The following is a 23,040-nucleotide window of genomic DNA, read 5'->3' on the forward strand; positions in this document are numbered from 1 at the left end:
GCAATGCAAAGGGGTGTGTCTTCACATAACCAAACAGTGAGTTAAAGAAAAGGTCACCTGCCCGTCTGTGGCCCCAGTCCACCCTCACGACTGGAAGGTACGGACTGTCTGCTTTGGGACGTGATGGGGCTCTGGAAGTTTCTGATTTGACAAAAGGTAGGTCTGTCATAATTGCAATTATATTTCAACTTGCAACTATTTTGAAAATCTGATTAATTCTTCTCATTAAAAACCATTTAGGTCCACAATTGCATTTGTACCAAGGTGCTCTTCTATGGGTTTTATAAGTGAGCTCAAGTTCGAAATGGTAATCTCAGATCCTAGTGTTACCATATGGGGTGACAAATTGGAAATGTAGGGATAAAACAAGTGTTGCCTTCAGCAGTTAGTTGGAACTATTAAAACCAAAAAATAAAGCCCTCCGAGATTTTGTCCCATGAATTTAGTCATTATCACACTGTTAATAAATAATTTCCCGTACATGTAACTTCTTCTATGAATTTAGACAGATATTGGGAGCATGAAAATCTCTAATTCTAATCTTTCCCAATCTTCACGTCTTTCTTATTGGAGGTAAATGTTGTTCCAAATGTGCCAAAGAACCATATTGCCTAAAGCAGAGGAACTGCTTCAGAGGAAGACGACAGAAAAGTCTTTCTTTGTATGCCTTTTTTTTTATTGTCTCGCCGTTACCTTAATGAAATAACGTAACAGAGTCTGAGAGTCTGTCCCTGATCCAAATCGCCTAGCATAACGTTTTCATTTCACTCAGGTGTTCATCGAGACATCGGTGGCCAATGACTCAGTCAGGATGACCATCAACATCCTGATAATCTCCGTCTACGCTATCACCCTGACCATGGGCGTGCCAGCCAACATCCTGGCCTTCTACACCTTCTGCCGCAAGGTCCGCCGCAATCCCACGGCCATCGACGTCCTCCTCCTCAGCCTAACCATCTCAGACCTCATCCTTCTCACACTCCTGCCCTTAAAGATGAAGGAGGCCCTGGACCAAATGACCTGGAAGATGCCCTACTTCCTGTGCCCAATCACCAACTTCCTGTTCTACACCACCATATACAACAGCACCCTGCTGCTGACGGCGGTCAGCCTGGAGCGCTACCTGGGCGTGGCCTTCCCCATCATGTATTCGCGGTGCCGTCGGCCGCGCTACGCCGTCATCACCAGCGTCCTCTCCTGGGGGGTGTGCTCCCTCAACCTCGTGGTCGTGTACATCGTGCCCTACCACCACATCAGCAACAACGACTCGGCCCTGACCACACCCCAGTGCTACATGAACTTCAGCGTGCAACAGCTGGAGGTGCTGCTGTACCTGCGCCTGGAGCTCTTCTTGGTCCTCTTCTGCGCGCCCTTCTTCGTCTCCTGCTTCTGCTACGTCAACTTCATCCGCATCCTCTCCCGCCTGCCCCACATCAGCCGGCGGCGGCGGCTCCGCGCTATAGGCCTGGCCGTGGGCACCCTGCTGGTGTTTGCCATCTGCTTCGGTCCCTACAACTTCTCCCACGTGGTGGGCTTCGCCCGCAAGGAGGACGAGTGCTGGAGGCAAGTGGCGCTTCTCGCCAGTACCTTAAACTCCTGCCTGGACCCCATCATCTTCTACATGACCTCCTCGGACGTCCGCAGCATACTCAATGGCGTCCTGCACAACATCATGGCCAAGCTGCACCTCCTCCGCTGTGGAAAAGGAGGTGGAGGTGGAGAAGGAGATGGAGGCGGAGAAGGAGGAGGTGGTGGAGAAGGAGGTGGAGGTGGTGGAGAAGGAGGAGGTGGAGGTGGTGGTGTAGCTCTGACTCAAGCAGCCCTGGTCGAGACGTGTAAGGAAACAGAAGTTCCAGAGTAGAAAGTTTGACAAGGTTTGTCAAACTATATACTCAAAAGATTGTGTATATCTTGTGTGTATATCTAAGATTGTGTATATCTAGTACGACAGAATTGAATACCGGTAGTTGTCCACTACATAATATATATAATAGTTATACTCAAAAGATTGTGTTTTGAGTATAACTGGCTTTGAGAAAGCCGTAATCGTCTGGTCAAATCCGATCTTTTTTTTTTTTACTTCTTACGCAGGAATGGCGACGTATCAATGAGGAAAGGGGAGCTAATTATTTCGGATTCCGAATTGCCGATAGTTTCCTTCGTTTGTTTCAATGTTTCAACAATGTTTGTGAGAGTAATTTATTACGTATAACCAATGTGTAACTGGCTTTCAAAATGCCACAGGCCTACTGCCTTTAGACTGTTTAGCATGAATCTGTAATCAACAGGGACTAAGGAACAGCCATTTTGTTTGTGATGGAGTTAAAATCACTTATATTAACAAAACCATCAAACGTGTTAATGTCGGTAATCGCATGGTCCACTATAAGCTACATGCCCGGTCAGGACTCATTGCATTATATAATGTGATGCACCTTGCTTGGTCATCCAATAAACTCATTATGAAGGTTCCCTCAAAGTAAACATACTGAGGGTAAACAATAGAGCGCAATGAAGGCACAGCACGAGGGAAATGTAATTGTAATTGTGTGTATATATATTGACAATATAAAACTTAATGAGAGGATTTTAATTGTCACAAAATAATATTTTGCAACTTTGCTAATCTGTCAGATAAATGTTCTTCATAGAAGAGATTGAGATAAACCTAGTCCTAGCCTTAAGCACTAACTTGGATTGGACTTTATTAGGCCTGGACACGTCTTCTATGTCAAAGATATTGCAATAGCTGCCTACATGAAGAATACAGGTAATTAATACCTGGGATAAACCAACAGAGACTAGAGTTTGGTCACCAACAAGCTAAAGGTCTACCCATGACAAAAAAAAGCACCAAATACAAACATATTATACATCGCTGTGTCTAAGGGAAAACGTGGGTCACCTCCGATGAAGGGCGATGTCCAACATGACTAGTTCTCGTTCCGATCAGAACGTTCAGCTGGTCGCAGGTCAGACCATAGACATGTATCAGAGGTTCATATTCCAAGAGCAGGCCTGTGGTTATTTCCCGTTGGAACGAAGCTCTTCGGCCAAGCTTCATTTCAGGGAAATGGAAATCAAACACTCGCCCCTATGCAAACGCAGTCAAAGTTAAACAGATAATATTGCCTATGGCGCCCTTGTTTGTCTGTTTTATGGTTACCATTTCGCATACATAGGTGGGCCATGTTCGCGGGGCTAAGGCCAAAACAAGTAATATTTAGACTTGGGGTTTTATTTTTTTATTATGTTGTAATAAGAAATGTACATGTTAACGAGTCTAACAGCACGCACGTCCGATCACGTTTTTTTCCTAAGCAAAACCCATTGTCGGCGGGAAAGCAAATGTTGTAGAATGTTGCTAAAGTTGGCTTGATAATTTACTGCTGCTAGGGCTAACCTCTGCTGAATTATTTTATTTAAAAAAACAACGAAGAATCAGTTTTCGAGCGATGGAAAAAGTTTGAAAAGATCGAAGGTTACACATGGCCTACCTGCGGAACTCGTTTTCCATTCGTGCACGACGGCTGTGATGGACCACTCGACGTACTGTCCACACCAACCAAAGAACGCCGAGAAGTGCGCCATGTGTTATGTTTTGTTTCTACGCAGTTTTGTTAGTTTTCATGAGTTTGATATATTGTGAATCCTCGTTCAATGGTCTTTTTCCGCATCCATTATTGGTGTGCCGACTTTAGTGTTTAAAAAGACATCTAGATTAAACGCTGCTTGCTAGATATAAACTTTGTAGTTTTATTGTAGTATCAGAATTTATAATTGATAATTGGTTAGGGTGAAAAAAACTGCTGCAGCGAGGCTCACTGCAGACAAAAAGTGGTTAGCTACATTGATCATTCATGTCATATTTCCAAAGGGCCCACTATTGAAGTCACCTCCATCATAATCACCATCGTCATCACTCACCTCTCCATTGGCAGCAATGGCTCCCAAAACGCCATAAAATGACTAACTTGGTATGCTACACTATGGTATAGTATTTTAAAAGGAGATACCATTTAAAATACTATACTATGCAAGAGATTTGTTATTTTTGCAATGCTCCAAAAACCTTGTGACCTACACAATGAGCAGATAAACAAACACTATGATTTAATGCCCAGATTAACTGAAACCCTACCCCACATGCTTTTATCCAAACATTCAATATCCATCTATGCATTACATTGCACCTAGTGTGTTTCTACTATATTATAATCGGAGAACGAGGACAGTACTCAATTGGGAACCACTGCCTGGCTCAGCATTCGATCCCCGTTTACCTGAGCTATTAGGTACACACCTATGGTCCATCTTGCATCGTTTATGGCTCCCTGCCACTTCGACGTTAGGCCTAAAGCCCTGCTCCAGCGAGGAGCGGCTCTCCAGAGCATGTCATTAAAGGGGACACATTCTACCACCAGCTGTGAGTGCGATGAGCCGTTACAAGCCGTTTTGAAAATCTGCGTCTTCTGGCATCACAAGTGGGCGAGTCCACCTGGATGTGTGCTTGATAGATGAGCAACATTTGCTTTAGTCCACTGGGTAGGCTGGTAAGACTGATCTATCGGCACACGTCTGGGTGGGCACGCCCACTTGTGATGCAGAGTTTCAAAACTGCTTGTGAGGGCTAGTCACACTCACGCCTGGTGGTATAATACGTCCCCTTTAAACCCACCCCACAGCAGCACACGTCAGTCCCACAGCCCTTCAACACGCCCCACTGGTTATGAGATGCTTTACAACAAATGGACCAGCACCATTGAAATATTACCAAATTAAAACAAACATAACAATAACTTAAGTTAGAGAGTGCTCACTGGCGACGGGGGCAGTCCGCATGAGTCACAAATATGCAAAGGATGAGTTGGAAAAGTACTACAGCCGTTAGTAGTCAGTTGCCAGTTCGCCTACAGACGAACTGGCAAAGGAAGGATTAGATAATGATTTGTCACATACTGGGGGGGGAAAAGATCCACAGCCAGACTCTGTTTCATACTCTTCATCTTGTACAATGACTTAATTAATATAAACACTTCCCCACGCCTACTGTTTATACATGTTCTCTGAAGACTAATAAATTAAAATTACAAAAACAGAAAGTTGTTTTCGTTCTTTCCCACAGCAGTTTAAAACACAGCAATTGTCAGAGGTAAATAAAAACTGAAAATGCAGTAGCCTTTAAAATCAAAACAAATAAAACGGTGGGTTCCAATAGCGGGGATGTAACTCGTCCGTGTCCGTGGTTTGCACAGAACCAAAAAAAAAACAAAACAGAAGGATTTGGTGTTTTTCGGCGGGCCGCCGTGAAGACTCCTGTAAAGCGTCCTAAGGAAGGCGGGGCTGTCACGACGGGTTATTGTCAGTGAGAGTGCGCACGCACGCCCGGAAGAATCGCCCCTCCACACGCACTCGTCCCTAGCCCTAGGCCTCGTGCATGCGTGTGCGTTTGTGTTTTGCGGTGTTCCACCGCTTCTCCAGCAGAGGTCGCGTGGTTTGTGCAGGTGCCGACTTCCTGACTTTAGTCCTTTCGGCGGGGGTTCCTGCCGCTGTGGATGTGTGAGAGTGGGGAGGTGTGCTTGGTTATGGCGTGCGTCTTGAGTTTCCCAGTCTGTCAGGGCAGGGAGGGTCACTGGGGGACGGGGTCTCCGTTGAGCTCGATGCCGTGCTGCTGGAGCTGCGCCCGCAGGAGAGCGTTGTCGTTCTTCAGCTCTTCTATCTAGAACAAAAACAACATCAGCTCTTCTATCTAGAACACAAACAACATCAGCTCTTCTATCTAGAACAAACGATAAACATTAGCTCTTCTATCTAGAACACAAACAATATCAATATCAGCCCTTCTATATAGAACACAAACCATGACAACATCAGCTCTTATATCTAGAACACAAACAACATCAGCTCTTCTATCTAGAACACAAACAACATCAGCTCTTCTATCTAGAACACAAACAATGACAACATCAGCTCTTCCATTTTTTTAATAAATAAGGGTACAGCTCTTCAATACATTGGTCAACAAGTAATAGTTGACCTTATTTTCATTTAGCATCAGGAGTGTTGTAAAGATATAAACTCTTCTATCTAGAAGACAAACGACAACGGCGTGAGACTCTAAAAAGCGGGGCGGTTTAGGGAAGCCTCGCTCCACGCCACCGATGGAGACGTCGAAGCAACACCCTAGGGCGGGGGCGGGGTTGGAGCGCTACCTGTTGCCGGAGCAGCTCGTTGTCCACCTGGACGCGCTCCACCTCCTTGCAGCCCTCCTGCAGCCTAGCGTTGTTCTGACGAAGCTCCCGGATGTAGTCGCAGGCCTTGGACAGGATGCCGCCCTTACTCTGGACAGAGAGAACCGTGTCCTGTGGATTAGCCGTGATTAGCTATTACAAACTCTAACCCTGCAGTGACATCATATGGAGAGTGTGTTCCCGCCCGCCCGGATGTAGTATGGCTAATGAGCCTACCAGCCTACCAAGAGGACTGTACAAAATGCTAGTAGGGCATGCTTCCTGAGCATCAAAACCACTTTCAGAAAAACCACAGCGTCAGGATGACATCTACTGTATGTTATATGAAACTATGTTTTTATGTTTATTGTTGTATTGGCTGTGTTGACTATTGTTTGTGAACCAAAATTGCCCCTCTGGGACAATCAAGACTACTGCATACTACTACTACCAAATGATATCATCTCTAAAAGTCCAGAGGAGTGTGTTGTACTGTGTTGGACGTACCGCTCCTGTTTTGCTGCTGTCTATGTTGCAGTCGGGGATGATCTTGGACAGGGTGACGATCCAGTTGTTGATCTTGTCTCTTCGCCGCCTCTCCACTGTAAACAGACACAAATCAATTTAAATCATACGTACTCTGAATGGGTTGAGTGCCTTGGGAAAAAAAAAGGTACCCAAGAAGTCACCAAAACAACCCAGACGGTGTGTTACGAAATTGGGTAACAGTGATAAAGGGGCATACGTCACTATGTTGACGATCATAAGACAAATTACCAAGATTATAAAAGTTTTGTGTGAACTGGCTCTTAAGATGTTTTGTATACTACTTTGAGTCGTTTATGTATAAAGTATAATTGTGTCCTATCTTACCTTCGTTGTGCTGCGCTCGCCGCCTCTCGTCCCTGGGGGCCCGAGGTCCGTCCATCTTCCTGTGGAGACACAACAGAAAGAGGACCTGTTGAAATGGACCATTTCGTCACGGTCTTCAACCTTCAACCATGTGTAAATTATATTGGTGTGGGCCGATTATCTACACACTCGCACTTTGACGGGATCACATAGCACAGAAATACATTGCACAGATTACAGACGATTTAAGATTATGTTTGTTTTAAAAAAAAAATAAAAACACAACATCATCCATTCTTCATGGAGTCCAACAGAAAAAAAATCCAATAAAAATAAAATAAAAACCACTGATGACACAACAAATAGTTCTAATCCCACCCAATGGGGTACCAGGGAGGGGGGTTATCTCATTAGCACAGAACAAGAAGAGGAGGAGGAGGAGGTTTTGGGAGGTGGGGGTGGGGGTCAAAGGGGCTCCTCACCAGTTAGAACCGCCATGCTGCAGCATCTCGCTCTCTGCCAGGTCTCTGAGGATGGCAGGTAAGTGGGACACAATTGGCTTCTTTTCTTTGGTGAACAATTTCCTCAGACTCTTCTGAATGATTCCGATTATAAGATTGTTGCTTATGATACTTTAATCTCCAAACACACACAGTCAAATCAGAGAACCAATACATGTCAACGGTATGACAGCATTTTTAAACTTCGGCCAATCCGCAGGGAGTCAGTGATCAGAAGAAGGGGAGGGTAAATGTGTGTCTCCGTCTGTGTTTGTGTTATACTCACGCAGAGTAGGCGTGTGTGCGTGGGGCGATGGTGCGTCCCGTGCCTCCCTGCAGCACATCAGGGGGGCTCATCATCACATAGAACTGACCTGGAGGAGGGTAAGGGGGTGTAGGGAGACGGTAACCAGGCAACCGGTCAGTTCGGCCATGAAGCAATGAGAGCCTCACAAAAATAAAACGGGAGCATTTCAGTGCTTTCCATTCATCAGGTTTCTAAAGACATGATTTCTAGATGTAATAACAATAATAAAAAGTTATTATAGTAATTCATATCCCTTAATTATTAAGTGTAAAAACAAATGGCATGCGTTTGTCACAAAATCTCAGGTCGCAATTAAACTGCTTTAATTCCCTTATACATTCACCCCCCCCCCCACACACCCGTCCATCGACCTCTGACCCCGCCACATCCACCCACTCACCTCCGGCCTGCGTGAGCGTGGGGTCCGCCGCCTGCACCGACACCGCCGTCCCGTCGCTGACCGTGGTGGCGGGGAAGTAGGCGAAGCGGGTCTCCCCCCCCACCGAGTCCCCGGCCGGGCTGCCCCCATTACTGAAGGGGTTCTGGATGACGGCCTGGAACCAAACCCACCAATCAATCCCCCGACTCACCCCACTCCACTCATCGCTACTGCTTCGGTACCCACCTGCTGCTCCACAAAGGGACGCCAGCGCGAAGCATACCGAGCACGCATTTCACCTCACATTTATAGCGCGACAAAAATGTAGTTCGACGTGGTGCACATCCCCTTCAAACAACCCTCGCACACACACACACACACACACACACACACACACACACACACACACCTCATCCTACCGGTAATGTTCATAAAGTAACTCAGATCTTGTCCCAATAACACAATAGTTGATGGCCGTTGCTGTGTATTGCTAGCAGTGTCCTTCACATATCAACTGAAACACTTAAACAGAGACTTAGGCGACCACTCTAAAGGTCAAGTACCCCCCCCCCCCCCCCCCAAGGAGATGGGGGATCCAAGACGCATCCAAAGAAACAACCCTTGGGTCGCGGACACCATAGAAGAAGACAGGGTGTGTGTGTGTGTGTGGGGGGGGGGGGGGGGGGGGGTACACACCTGGGTCACTGCCTGGGGCCCCCCCGCGAAGGCTGCGGCGGACACCACACTGACGGCTCCCGACCCGTCCGTGGTCGTCTCGATGTGCTCGTCCGAGACCTGGACGACGCGGTAGGTCACCTGGGGACAGGGGCGGTGTCATCGCGGTCAGTGCTGGAACCATTCATCTCGTGCCTTTTTTTTGTTTTACATGTTTGCATTGCACGGAGCGGTGGTTCTTGTAACCATCGGTTGAAGAGGCGTGTGTTTGCACTGTTGCTGTGGAAGTGCTAGAGGCCGAGGCTGGGACTCAGCCCCAGCGTAAGCGAACTTCGAAAGAATAAGATAAAGCCAACACAAAACACGAAATTCAATTCTATTTGGGGAGAGCTTAAATTCACACGCGAGAGTCAATGATCCTCTTCCAGGTGGACTCCCACCGGCCGCTTTGGGTGTAGGATGTGGCGGTAAGTCATTAGCAGGGCCAACCTGCCCTTTTCCAACGGCTGTAACCGGATAGCGGCCTGTCAGGAGGACAGCGGGTGGAGCCGTACCTGGCCGCCGCTGTTCTCTGTGCGGAACTGGTACTGGACATGTTCCCCAAACGCAGCCTGCTGGACACTGGCGATGGTCACTGCCGTTTGCTCTTCAGTCCCCACCGTTTCTCCTTGAGACCAAAAACGAACCCAGATTAAGACATGAGAATAACTAAGCGGCAAAGCAGTCGTTGTAAAAGCTATGTTCGTGTCGCAAGTATCTTTTTGAAATGCTTGTATAAAAAAAATAAAAAAAATGATGTTAATAAATAAATCGAATTACCTTCCTGCAGCTGGACAACCTCTTCAGTTTCCTGTTTTTCGTGACTGGGGGGGAGAAACAACGTTAGACAGTGGGTTACATTGGCCCGCCCTTTCCCTCTCTCTGAAGGCGCCCATCTGTCACAGTGCATGTAGGGCTCGACTATTATTTATGCCCCTTGCTTGGCGCGGAAAAAAACCCACATACGCGCATCACGGGTAAAAAACAATGAATGATCGGCTGAAAGGGGACACATGTGGTTCAGTAAATGCATTATTCAACTGCAGATTATATTTTATTTTGTTGCTGTTGTGCATAAAAACATCAATGATAACAACATACAACAGCGTCCATCTACTACTGTGTTATGGGCCAATATCCGAGTTACTTTATAAACAAAACCGGCGGATGAGGTGTGTGCAAGGGTGGTTTTGAAGGGATTCCATTAGCACCACCTAAAACTCTCACATTGCTTTGCTGCTATTCATCTGCCAGTGTCCTAACCAACAACTCTGCAAACAGCCCATGGAGTAATCCTATCAAGTGTAAAACACCATACACAATCAAATGCATCTACGACCCAACATGCTCACTAACCCAGCCAATAGCACCTGGTCGTTTATTACGCGGTGATATAAAACCACAACACGAAACTGTTCCGCTTTCGATCTTTCTACACGATCTACTAAGTGGCATTAACATTGCGATGCGAGAGTGGAAATGGTGACTTTGGGGCTAGGCCATCGGTGGTAGCCATTGCTAACGCCGAGTGTAAAACAACCAAGCAGCAAGGAGAAACCTTACCTCGTCGAGCTGTCCAAACTCTGTTCGAGCATATCCATGAAGGTTGCAGTTTCAAAACGCGATATCCAGCGACACTGATATATATAGGGAGATGGAAGTGCTGATCACGGGGACAAACACACGGGTCATGTGAGGAAGACAGTCCAGGACACGTGAGGAAGCCGTCGGGCGAGGAGCTAAAATGGAGGCCGCTGCGGAGCCGGGGACGTCCGCTCGTCTTCTCTCGACGACCTCTCGCTTCGCCTGCTCTCCGACCACAGCGGGGTGTATTTCGTGGATTTGAACGGGATATGTTTGGGGTTTTGAAATGGATTCGGGATGCAGTATCGTCTAAGTAACGATTCGGGGCTGGTTTTTGGTTGTTGTGGTGTTGTCTACTTGTGTCTCCGGGTTTTTCTCTGTGGCTCCGTAACGTTTCCCGACGGCTCGTTTGGCGGCTGCTGGCTGCCGGTAGCGAGCTCTAAAATATGGAGTGGAGTCTGCTGTTGATTAGCTGGAAAAATAGCCCTGTAATCCTCCAATGTGTGCTCGTGTGTAATTGAATAGTCCATGCGACCTGTACAAACGCTTGTTATGAAGACATTAGATACAAATCGGGGTATTAAAAGTCGATTTAAAGTAAGATGCACTTTTTTAATGTGGTCATTAAAACACTGACGGACACAATTTGGTTGTTCAACATTTTTAAGTCCATCAATGTTGGTTTATTTGATCGAACTTAGACAGGTTGGAACTGGTCTTCCATCCAAAACAGTGTTGTTTCAAGCCCTTTGCCCAGGTGACCAAGGGGATCCAATCCGGGTTTTCCACCGGACCACATGACAGCCTCTGCTTCCACTCGTTGTTCACCGCAGACACGATGCAGGATGTCGGGGATTTTCAGAACTCGCACTCACGATCGCTTCACAATTACGCCTTAAATATGGTAGTTTTATTCAATCGATGAACCTTGTATTAGAGCAGATTTGCCTATCATGTAACGCAGAGCTTCTGCGAGCATCTTTCAGATACGCACACACCATTCACCCCCCATCTCCGCCCCTGATACCGGCTATTATTCTGTTGAAAATATACCGAACACAAACAGCACCTACAAATTGCATGTGAATGTCATTTATAATAAACTAAGCCCAAATTATTCACGAACGTCCAAATGAAAAACAAGACAATTAAAAAGAGGCAGCGTTACGATGAACGCCAAACGTCCTCCAACATTGTCTGCTAATTGTTCTCATATGGATAAGTTGACTCAGAGAAACACAAACTCGTCCAGTCAACCATTGTAGGTCTACATATACACCCAAGACTATATAACTATATTGGGAGAACATGTATATAAATAAATATAACGGAGACTATAAATGTAATTGTGTGTGTGTGTGTGTGTGTGTGTGTGTGTGTGTGTGTGTGTGTGTGTGTGTGTGTGTGTGTGTGTGTGTGTGTGTGTGTGTCAGTATTGATTCACATTTTATTCATACATACATCAAGATTATTGATTCATTAATTAATTGCAGCCTTGGCCTAATTCAGAGCAGACCACACAAAACGAGTAAAGGAGTGAAACACTACACACAAAGTCTAGAGGGCACAAATTAATCATCAGACTGGCCTTGGGCAATGTTTTTACCGTTTCTATGCGGGAGAGTTGGCAACTCTCCCGCATAGAGACGGATGCAATCTATAACAATCAAAGGCCACTAAGTCATACAGATATGGAAGGGTGTAGATAGATGAGATATGGTGCGAGAAAAAAAGCCGAAGAGAGAGAGAGAGAGAGAGAGAGAGAGAGAGAGAGAGAGAGAGAGAGAACGAGAGAGAGAGAGAGAGAGAGAGAGAGAGAGAGAGAGAGAGAGAGAGAGAAAAAAAATAGTGAGGAATTGAGGACCAGCAGCCTACGCGGACTGAAACGGAGAAGGCCTGCCTCCGTCTCTCCTCCCATCTCATTCTTTCCTATATGGGCACGGAGACAGTGGCTCTTAGTCAGCTCAGTCTCAGAGGCAGTTAAAGGGTTAGAGAGGGTTACAGTCCCAGTCCCGGCACCCAGCGAGAAGGTCCCAACTGGAATAATCTGAAACATCTCACATTTCTACATCTCCAGCACCTACTCGTGTCGTTTGACTTCGGATCCACAGGTGAGTCTTAAAGTCTGTGAAAGTTGCAGGTTTTATTGAACTTAAAGAGATGAATATTTGTCGCTGGTTTGGGTGGAGTAGGCAGGGTGGAGTCGACCACTCCCAGGCCATTATCTCTAGAGACAAAATGCCATTCATGATCGCCTTCAAGCGCAAAGTGTTTGTGTTGCTGTTTCACACTGTTATGGTTAATTAAATACATGGAAAGAAAATTGTAAATGTTTAAAGGAGAACAATGTGGTAATGGAATTATTGTAAGCAATAGCTGGTTCTCATTTTTGATTAAAAATAATTGCTTTCCAGTTTGATTGATAAAGTTGTGTGATAATTATTGTTTTCCAGCACTTTTGTTCCTCAAGACATTTTTTTATTTTTTTACTTTGACTATGATCAATTATCTAACAAGTAAAATAAACTACAGAATACCGAGGCCTATTTAAAATGTAGAATAAATAATTACATAAATAAACATTACGTTGAATCATATTTACAGTATATTGCACATATTGGCATGGGCGACTCTAGTGAGCATGGAACCTCCTGACGCCTCGATGCCATGCTCTGACTCAGAGGAACAGGGGCCGAAGCCATTTTGAAAATGTTTGACTAGCATTGATAACCTACACAGGGGCCACATGAACACCTGCCGCCAAACAATGGCGGACTGGTTTGACTATTAAGCAAATTGAGGTCGGCACATTAAAACAATTGCTTATCTCTATTTGTATTTTCCGCTTTGGAAGGTCGACGGACAGAAGCTCATTGTAAACCCACACAGATTTTAGTATTTAGCACAGTATTTAGTAACATGCTCATTCCCGCTCATTCCTCTAAAGGGACCATGGCAACGCCGGCGAAGAACACACCCAGGGGTGTGAGCTCCCCGCTCTCCCCCAACCGCATCACCCGTCTACAGGAGAAGGACGACCTGTGCAACCTCAACGACCGGCTGGCCGTCTACATCGACAAGGTGCGCTCGCTGGAGTCGGAGAACGCCGGCCTGCGCCTGCGCATCACCGAGTCCGAGTCGGAGGTGACCCGCGAGCTGGGGGGCATGAAGGCCGCGTACGAGACAGAGCTGGCGGACGCCCGGCAGACCCTGGACTCGGTGGCCAAGGAGCGGGCGCGCCTGCAGCTGGAGCTCAGCAAAGTGCGGGAGGACTACAAGGAGCTGAAGGCCAGGTGAGTGCACGTGCGCGTCCACGTGGGCGTGCTTCCTCCTCGTAGAGAAGGAGACCACTTCTTTTCTGAGTCAGCCATCCATTCATTGTTCCTCTTGAGTCATTCCAAGGAAGGCCCGTGACCACGCCTCTCTCCCCGCTTCCGGAAAGTTGTTGGTTAATCTTTGAGCTGATCAAACACTGAGTGAGCAGAAATAGACAAACAGACCCGTCGCCACGGTTGCCAAAAAAACAACAAATTCCGATGATCATCATGAGATATAGCCGCTCCCTGGAGGTTTCTCAAAACCCCCTGCATACTTCACAGCCCATCTTCATTCAACCAGCACCAGTCTTGAATAGACCGCTGTCTGGGATTTGAGAGTGTCTTAACAATAACCTGTCTCTCACACACATCACCCAGACACTAAACACACATCCCTAAAAACACACCGTACAGTAGACGTGTGCTCAGGTCCTGTCCTGCAGGCCCTGCGACTTCTGTTTACTCGTGTATTTACTGTGAGAAACAGCAGTGAAGAGAGAGAGAGTGCCACTCCCTTTTACAGCATAGACGCCTCGCCTCGCTCGCCCTGCATTTTAACATCCAGCTTCCACCTTGCGGAAGGAAAAGTTTCTCCCCATCGAGGGCCCTGATGACTAAGTCTTTCCCCCTCTGTCTCCCTCTCTTTCTCTCTCTCTCTCTCTCTCCTCTACTTTTCTTTCTTTCTTCCCTCCCTTCTGTGATCATTATACGTACAATACGTGGCAGTGTTTAGAGGACTTCCCTCCTCCCCCGAACCCCCTCCATTACTTTTCCACAAATATTGAGATGGCAAACGAGTGTTTGGCTAAGCCAACCCGTTGCCCTGGCAACCAGTGTAAGTTCAGACGCCAGCGGTTAGCGGCTTGTGGCTAGCGTGAGACACGTGATGGGATGAAATGGGGACGATGAGTCACAGGCAGAACTGGAAACAACCAGGACCGCCCCTCCTTTGGTTAAACGCGCCAGGCTTCCTCTCGCAGCTCTGCTACCCAGGCCAGACCCCCCCCCTCAGTTCTTTAAATAGTTACCAGGTTTTATTTCCGATCCTCTTGAGAGGAAACTTAAGGAATTTCATCCTTTGCCAAGACGCCGGGCAAACATAAATAAAGTGTTCTCATTAAGGTCGTATGTTGTGGATTTGTGTTGTTTCCATAGCAGTCAGCACTAAAGAAGTGTGTGGTTGTACTGTTAGAGAGAAGTCTATAATTTGAATTTCTTGGTATTGCGCATGGGATTCTTATGTATCGCCATTTTGGGATCTGATTTGTATGGACTTTTTAGTTTTTCTAACATTTCCAGATACTGATTAAAGTCACTCTGCGATTTCCCCAAACCAAATAGAAGAAACTTTAGCAAACTATGCAATTCGTACAACTAAACCCGATATCGTGGCATACAAAGTCCAACATCGTCCGACAGCCACAACAACAACAATAAAAACAACAACACAACAACAACAACAACAACAAGAGCAACAACACAACAACACAACAACATGAACACCACTAACCAACAACCGCCGCCCCGCTGCCTCGCTGCAGGAATACCAAGAAGGAGTCGGACCTGGCCGCGGCCCTGCTGCGGCTGAAGGACCTGGAGGCGCTGATGAACTCAAAGGACGCCTCGCTCACCACCGCGCTGGGCGAGAAACGCAACCTGGAGGCCGAGCTCCGCGACCTCAAGGCCCAGATCGCCAAGGTAACCCCCGGCAACCACCTCAACAGTCTTTTTACTTTGTGATTTGAAATCAATGTTTTGTTTTTCTGTACATGGGGTTTGAATGAAGCAAAGGAAAATCACACAAATGGTGTATCCTATGTTTTTGTCAATTTTGTCTTTTGAATTATTCTAATAATATCCACAATTGCAAGTGAAGGTGGTTGTGAAAAGTTGCATACCTGTGTTGCGTGTGTGGGGTAACATCCCTTGTATTGATGGGTGGGTGCGCAGTGGGTGAAGTCGAGGTCTCTGACTCCTAACTGGAGGTACACGTACCAGGGTATGCTGTAATATCGGTGCAATGGACGCCATTTCTTGTCTGAAGTTGATGACGCGGTTCTTGAGCCGTACTGATGGGGTTGTGGTGGGGCCTGAGACCAAAAAGGGAAACACTGTTCTACCTCACATAGTCACTTCCTCCTCACGGTTCTCCTTCCCCCAGTTGGAGGCCAGTTTGGCCGACGCCAGGAAGCAACTGCAGGACGAGATGCTGAGGAGGGTGGATGGGGAGAACCGCATTCAGACCCTGAAGGAGGAACTGGACTTCCAGAAGAGTATTTACTCAGAGGTGAATGTCAATGAACATGGATTTGGTGTACTTTTGATGAATGATAAGATCAAATACGATCACGATTTGTACTAATCCCCAAACGGCTATGCAGGCGTTACAGTAGGAAAAAAGAATGCAAGTCAACTACATTAAATGTTGGTCGAACTAAATGAGATGCTATTTAACTACATTAGATGCAGGGGAGCGTATCTATGTTCCCCAGGTCCTACGTTTCCCCGGGTCCTATGTTACCCTGTAAGTAATTTTTTTTTCATAGGATGGTAGGGGCAAGTACCGCCTTTTTCGCCTCTGATTCGCCTCTGATTGGTTAGAATGTCTCTCCTCCGAATGGTTATGGTTAGGTTTAGGTTTAGGGTTAACCCTCACCCTAACCCTAACCATAACCCAAACCTGACCCTTACCCTTTGCACCCGGGAAACATAGGACCTGGGGAACATAGGGATGACCCCAGATGCAGATAGGCTAAATTAGTTGCTAGGTGACTACATTAGATTCCGGTAGGCTAAATGAGATTCTGGCAGGGTATATTAAATGCTAGTCAACTGCATTAGACACAGGTTGGCTAATTGAGATGCTGGCCGACTTCATTAGACGCAGGTAGGTTAATTGAGATGCTGGCAGGCTAAATGAGATGCTAGGTGACTGCATTAGATGCAGGTAGGCTAATTGAGATGCCAGTGGGCTGGATTAAAAGGCTAGTGGACTAAACGAGAGGTTCAAAAACGGAAACTAATGAAACTGACCGATGACCTCCAGGAACTGAGGGAGACGAAGCGGCGGCACGAGTCCCGCGTGGTGGAGATGGACAACGGGCTCCAGCAGGACTTTGAGAGCAAGCTGTCGGAGGCCCTGACGGAGATGAGGTCCCAGCACGAGCTCCAGGTCAAGATGTACAAGGACGAGCTGGAGAAGACCTACAACTCCAAGGTAGGGAGTCGTAATAATCATAGCGATGAGGCCTGGAGAAAAGTTCTGGCAGTTGTTATAACAATGATATAATTAATATAATTTAATATAATTTTCTGTTTGACTATATTAAAGGTGACATATTATACATGTATTAGCCGTTTAGAAAATCTGCCTGCATATTTTCAAAACGGCTTGTAACGGCTAATCACACTCACACCTGGTGGTATGATATGTCACCTTTAACTGACACTAAGCCAGGTTTGAGATTGAGCATCTCAATCTCAAACCTGTCAAAACACGTCAAAATCTCAAAGTACCCTTGATGTACCCTTGCTTGACTAGAGGTAAGTGGGCCCTCACGGTGGTGTGTGGGCCCTCACGGTGGTGTATGGGCCCTTACGGTGGTGTGTGGGCCCTCACGGTGGTGTGTGGGCCCTCACGGTGGTGTGTGGGCCCTTACGGTGGTGTATGGGCCCTCACGGTGGTGTGTGGGCCCTCACGGTGGTGTATGGGCCCTTACGGTGGTGTGTGGGCCCTCACGGTGGTGTATGGGCCCTTACGAAGGTGTGTGGGCCCTCACGGTGGTGTGTGGGCCCTCACGGTGGTGTATGGGCCCTCACGGTGGTGTGTGGGCTCTAACAGTGGTGTGTGGGCCCTCACGTGGTGTATGGGCCCTCACGGTGGTGTATGGGCCCTCACGGTGGTGTATGGGCCCTCACGTGGTGTGTGGGCCCTTACGGTGGTGTATGGGCCCTCACGTGGTGTGTGGGCCCTTACGGTGGTGTGTGGGCCCTAACGGTGGTGTGTGTGTCGCTCTGTCAGCTGGAGAACGCGCGTCAGTCGGCGGACCGGAGCAGCCACCTGGTGGGGGCAGCCCACGAGGAACTCCAGCAGACACGCGTCCGCCTGGAGTCCATGTCCAGCCAGCTCAGCCAGCTGCAGAAAGAGGTACACACACGCACCTCTCTCTGTGCGTGTGTGTACACACGAGCACACGCATTCACGCACGCACGCAGGAACACACGCACGCACGCACACATACATACACATAGGCACGCACGCCGGCAAGCAGGTACGCATGCACGCACGCACAAACACACATACACCCACACAAGCACACAGATACCCACACACACACTTCGGGGGCCAATCGTAGTGGTCTACATTTTAAATGGCTTTGATCCACCCGGTGTGATGTTGAGTAGCTGGTACAAATCCATTGCCAAATATGCACCGTTGCTTAAAGTTATTCCCAGTTATATGATGGGTAGGTCCCCCTCAGAGCCTGCTTTGTTCTGACCGGTAGGCTGATCCATCTAGCAGTGATTAATTTGCCATTTGTTAATTATGATTTGTTATGATTTGGCATGAGGCATGAGGAATTTAAAACAGGTGCTACCAAAAGCTGTTATTTTTTCCTTTAGTGAGTCGTGACTCACTATAGTCGTTCTTTTAATGGTGAAAAGACCAAATATGGACATTTTCTTTCCTTTCAGCCCAGCTGACCTAGATAGGAGCAGGATGAGATATTTATTTACGTTTACTCATTCTTGGGACAAAACTCACCTCAACCATGTAACATACCGTTTCATTAAAAACATAAAATACAATATAAATATGATAACGATATAAATATATCAAAAAAGTGTAAAAGGAGAGCCAAAGCACCCAACAGAGAATTGTGTGTTTTGACATATGAGCTAAAGGATGGCATGCGTCCATCCCTGCTAAAAATCCAATAATATCAACCACAAGAGAACCCTTAACAACACTTTCTCAAAAAACATTCATGCTCCAAACACGAAATATTTTCCCTCCAACAAAAACAAAAACACTGAACAACATTACCACTATAACCCCCAAAAAAAATCGCAAAAAAGCAAATACAACCAAACACCAAATTTCAGGTATTGACCCTTGACCTCTGCTGCGTCTCCCCATGCAGCTGGCCTCGCGGGAGGCCCGGGTGAGGGAGCTGGAGGCGGCGCTGGCCCGGGAGCGGGACACCAGCCGCCGCCTGCTGGGGGAGAAGGAGCGTGAGATGGCCGAGATGAGGCACAAGATGCAGCAGCAGCTGGACGAGTACCAGGAGCTGCTGGACGTCAAGCTGGCCCTGGACATGGAGATCTGCGCCTACAGGAAGCTGCTGGAGGGCGAGGAGGAGAGGTGGGCGAGGCGCTCACACCTGACACCGACCTGGGCGTTGTTCGCCATGGGGGGCGGGGACTGAGTGGAGGAGATTGGGTGGAGGAGCGGCTACGGTGTTTAGGGCCCCAGCCGAAAGGTGCCGAGTCCTTAGTCCCTGACCTGTAGACCTGCTTGAGCAAGATGTCCTTAAGAGCCTGCATCTGAATTCACTGGAGGTCTTCGGATGAAGGTCTCTGCTAACAGACTAAATAATGATTTAATGATATTGACATTTTTTTGGGACTTAAAAAAGGCCCCATGCCGTGCCATACCTATTTATGAAAGAAAGATGTGAAAATATTAAACACAAAATGCTCTATAAAAAAGAAAGTTCAGCATCTAACAAAGTCTTGTCAGTCACGCCTGTTCCTACCCCTCCAAAACAAACGACCCGTCTTCCCTCCGACGTTCCACCTCACCGTCACTTCCTGTCCGTTCCCCCCCCCAGGCTGCGCCTCTCCCCAAGCCCCCCGCCGACCAGGGTGACCAGCCGTATCCTCTCCGGCTCCGGGGGCGGGGCCGGCTCGGCCGCCGCCCTCTCCCGCACGGTGCACTGCAGCGCCCAGAGCTCCTCTGCCAAGCGGCGCCGCGTCAACGACACGGACAGCGAGGCGTCCAGCTTCGCGGGCGGCCCCGCCGTCAGGACCCGCGTCACCCAGCAGGCCTCGGCCAGCGGCCGCGTCACCGTGGACGAGGTCGACCAGGAGGGCAAGTTCGTCAAGCTGAGCAACAAGGCGGACGAGGTACGGCGGTTGGTGGTCGGGTGTTCACATAAGGACGTGTGGTTCTGTGTGGTCGTGTGGTTTGACGGTCCCACTGGCGTGCCGCTGGTGTGATTTGTGGGAGTGGAACCGCCCACACCCTGGCAGCGTTAATGGGAGGCTGCTACCTTGTCGAGCTAGACAGGTTCTTGTCCGGATTTTTCATGTCATTTTTAACCCCTGTGTCAGATTGAAGGGGTATTTTTTTAGGGGATATCATGACACAGGGTGAAATTTGTTGTGTACCTTGAGGCCAGATCACATCAGTAATGGCGGCAGTGGGACAACACTCAGCGCGTTCCTTTCTTTACCAGAGTGCTCGCTTGATGAGCCATGTGAATCCCGATGATTCAGTGGAACTCATCGTCAAACCTTCACCTTTCTGTCTTGCAGGACCAGAACCTGGGTAACTGGCAGGTGAAGCGTCAGGTGGGGACCGCCCCTGCCATCGCCTTCAAGTTCCCCGCTAAGTTCACCTTGAAGGCCGGCCAGAGGGTCACGGTACGGGAAGCGTCAATCACATCCGGTTCTTAAAACACGCTACGGTCACCGCTACGGATGCCCTAACTACTGTCTTATGTTTTGTTCCCATGGCGGGTGAAGATCTGGTCCTCTACAGGCGGTGGAACCAACAGCCCTCCGTCTGACCTGGTGTGGAAGAACCAAACCACCTGGGGAACTGGAGACCAGTTCCAGACCACCCTTATCAACGCCAATGGAGATGTACGTTACCTTAAAACAACTTCACATTCACAACAAGTACCGTCACATATACCATTTGAACAAAAGTCTACTAGCCAAAAAGTCATTTGAACCCCTGAAACACACTATTAAACCCATAACATCACCATAACAACTCATCATCACTAACCAAACAAATTCTAGCGAACCTTGTCAACCATATGCGACTCAGAGAGTGGCCATTGGAAGCACCTGCTGTGCTTTGAGATATTTATAGCCACGAAGCGTGGAGACTACAAACAAAGCTAACCCATTGTTGAATCTCCCACACGGAAAAGCATTTCAGTGTATCCTCAAGCAAAACGTATATACCTAAATTTCCTCCTTCTGTTTCCATCCAGGAAATGGCAATGAGGAAGGTCACCCGCACGCAGTTTGATGAAGACGACGAGGACATGGTGGGGATCGAGTGACCTGAGCTTTAATAACGTACAGACTGTAACTACTAGTTGGCTCCAATGGATTTCCCTTCCCTCTCCCAGGTGGCCCACAGCACCTGTGCGGACGGAGAGTACAACCTGCGCAGCCGCACTGTGGTGTGCGGCTCGTGCGGCCAGTCGCCGGACAAGTCCCCCCACTGCTCGGTGACCTCCGCTTCCCGCTCATTCCGCAGCGGCGGGATCTCCGAGGGTCTGCTCCCCCACTCCTACGTCGTCAGCAGCAGCACACCACGCAAGGTGGGCATACGCCTAACTAATTAGCTAACCAGCTAACACTAAAGCTAGCGTTAGTGGTAGCTAGTAGACTAGCTCTCTGCATTAGGATGCAGAGAGGGCTAGCGTTAGTGTTAGCATAGACTAGCTCTCTGCATTAGGGTGCATTGTGAGAAGGGGGGAGGGGCTGACGCGTGGCTAGCATTAGCATTAGCGTGGACTAGCCCTCTGCATTAGAAGGTTAGAAAGTTATTAATGAAATGAGTTTAAATTAAACAATATCAACATTGTCAACTATGATGATGTATAGGCTGATAGTAACTGCATAAGTGGTTTGATTTTACATTTTTACATTCTAAAAATTATCTATAAATGGTTTAATAGACTTTTAAAAATATATCGTTTAGGGATTTCTTCGTTTTTTGGGGTCATATGGTTGGTTATTTGGTCATGGTCAGTTCTAAGTATAACAATAAAACCTATACACCCTTATACACATAAAACATAATTGCTGTTGTTTGTTAGGACATTTTTGAGGTGTGTCATAGTATGGTGCGGAAGTCCTATGAGGACAAACCAGTCTTAATTTTGATGATGTGGTCTTTTTCCTAAAAATATTCACAACCGACTTTTCTGTTGCTTGTTTTTTTCTGTTGCTCAGGGCGGAATCCGAGGGGAGAACTGTCCAATCATGTGAGCCCATGGAACCACCTGGGAGAATCGACACGCCCCTTTAGAGCTGGATGAAAACAGCATACCTTGTTTTATATAACTATCAAGACAATGTATACCTTAAAATACCTTACATTATGCTATTATCTTATCCATATGCATGCGTGACGTAGCTGTGACTAAGGAAATAATGTTGGTCTCTTGTCAGTTATGCTAAGGCAGAGGGAAGTAGAATGAGCTCAAACCACATTGTGCCTCTCTGTTAATTACTTCTACTTTGATACGTAGTTACCACTATTTTTGTATTCCTTTGTATTCATTTGTATTCCTAACAGACGTACAGGAAGGTGAAAGAGTGATAGTAGTAGTATAGTATTGGATTTTCTTTTGTACTGTAGCTTGAGGGTAAGCTAGTTAGGCTTAGTAGAGTTACCCTCTAAACTGCTCTGTATTTTCTTAATTTCCAAATGATTTGTTATGACTATAGACAACATGAAGACTATTTTCCCAGGGGCACCATTTATCAATAAACTTGAATTATGTTTACGGAATCCATTTCTCCCCACTAGAATATTTTTTTGGACAATAAAAACATTTTTCAATAAATATTTGTGTCCTGGACTCTGTTTGATACTTTCTGACCCACAAATTGTTGAAACATGATCTTTATCTTTATTAAGTGTGAGTGGAAAATGAACTGAATGCATTTCAGTGCATTCACTAAATTAAAGTGGCCTTGTTAATAAAATATATATATCTAAAACAATGATGCAGTTAATCAATAGATATTTGCTAGTGTCCTCCAAGACCAAACCTTATCGAAGCACTTCAGTGGGTTTATTTCACAATAGAACTCAAAGACAACTCCCCATGAAAAGTTATTGAGTGTGCAGTAATAAAAGGAAATCATGATTTAATCTTTGATTTAAGACTTTAATAATTGT

General features: G+C 47.0%; 3 protein-coding genes across 4 annotated transcripts; 2 read left to right on the plus strand and 1 right to left on the minus strand.

The window, feature by feature from the left end:
* Positions 1–859: 859 nt before the first annotated feature.
* On the plus strand, positions 860–5,519 carry LOC307084844 (free fatty acid receptor 3-like; the record flags this gene model as incomplete). The annotated part of the gene is made up of 2 exons (XM_079749347.1): positions 860–1,763; positions 5,482–5,519. The coding sequence occupies 2 exons, from the start codon at positions 860–862 to the stop codon at positions 5,517–5,519; spliced, it is 942 nt and encodes a 313-aa protein (XP_079605473.1).
* Positions 3,381–11,052, minus strand: usf2 (upstream transcription factor 2, c-fos interacting). Of its 2 annotated transcripts, none has more exons than XM_079749765.1 (11): positions 10,546–11,052; positions 9,763–9,806; positions 9,498–9,610; positions 8,965–9,084; positions 8,290–8,443; positions 7,869–7,956; positions 7,565–7,609; positions 7,104–7,162; positions 6,738–6,832; positions 6,213–6,362; positions 3,381–5,719 (listed from the first exon to the last, which is right to left on the minus strand). In XM_079749765.1, exons 1-11 carry the CDS (start codon positions 10,581–10,583, stop codon positions 5,630–5,632), a joined length of 996 nt encoding a protein of 331 aa, XP_079605891.1. In that variant the 5' UTR covers positions 10,584–11,052; the 3' UTR covers positions 3,381–5,629. The 2 variants fall into 2 exon arrangements, with proteins under 2 accessions (XP_079605891.1, XP_079605892.1); XM_079749766.1 differs by having other exon boundaries at positions 6,213–6,341; positions 10,546–11,044.
* A 1,460-nt stretch (positions 11,053–12,512) lies between these two features.
* Positions 12,513–22,690, plus strand: LOC307084512 (prelamin-A/C-like). Its single transcript, XM_079748925.1, has 13 exons — positions 12,513–12,677; positions 13,514–13,859; positions 15,425–15,581; positions 16,045–16,170; positions 16,930–17,100; positions 17,905–18,030; positions 19,028–19,248; positions 19,718–20,012; positions 20,424–20,531; positions 20,634–20,753; positions 21,113–21,169; positions 21,254–21,448; positions 22,086–22,690. The coding sequence occupies exons 2-13, from the start codon at positions 13,519–13,521 to the stop codon at positions 22,119–22,121; spliced, it is 1,953 nt and encodes a 650-aa protein (XP_079605051.1). The 5' UTR covers positions 12,513–12,677; positions 13,514–13,518; the 3' UTR covers positions 22,122–22,690.
* The last annotated feature ends 350 nt before the right edge of the window (positions 22,691–23,040 follow it).

The sequence above is a fragment of the Pollachius pollachius genome (assembly GCF_949987615.1).
Source record: "Pollachius pollachius genome assembly, chromosome: 13".
Classification (NCBI taxonomy): Eukaryota; Metazoa; Chordata; class Actinopteri; order Gadiformes; family Gadidae; genus Pollachius; species Pollachius pollachius.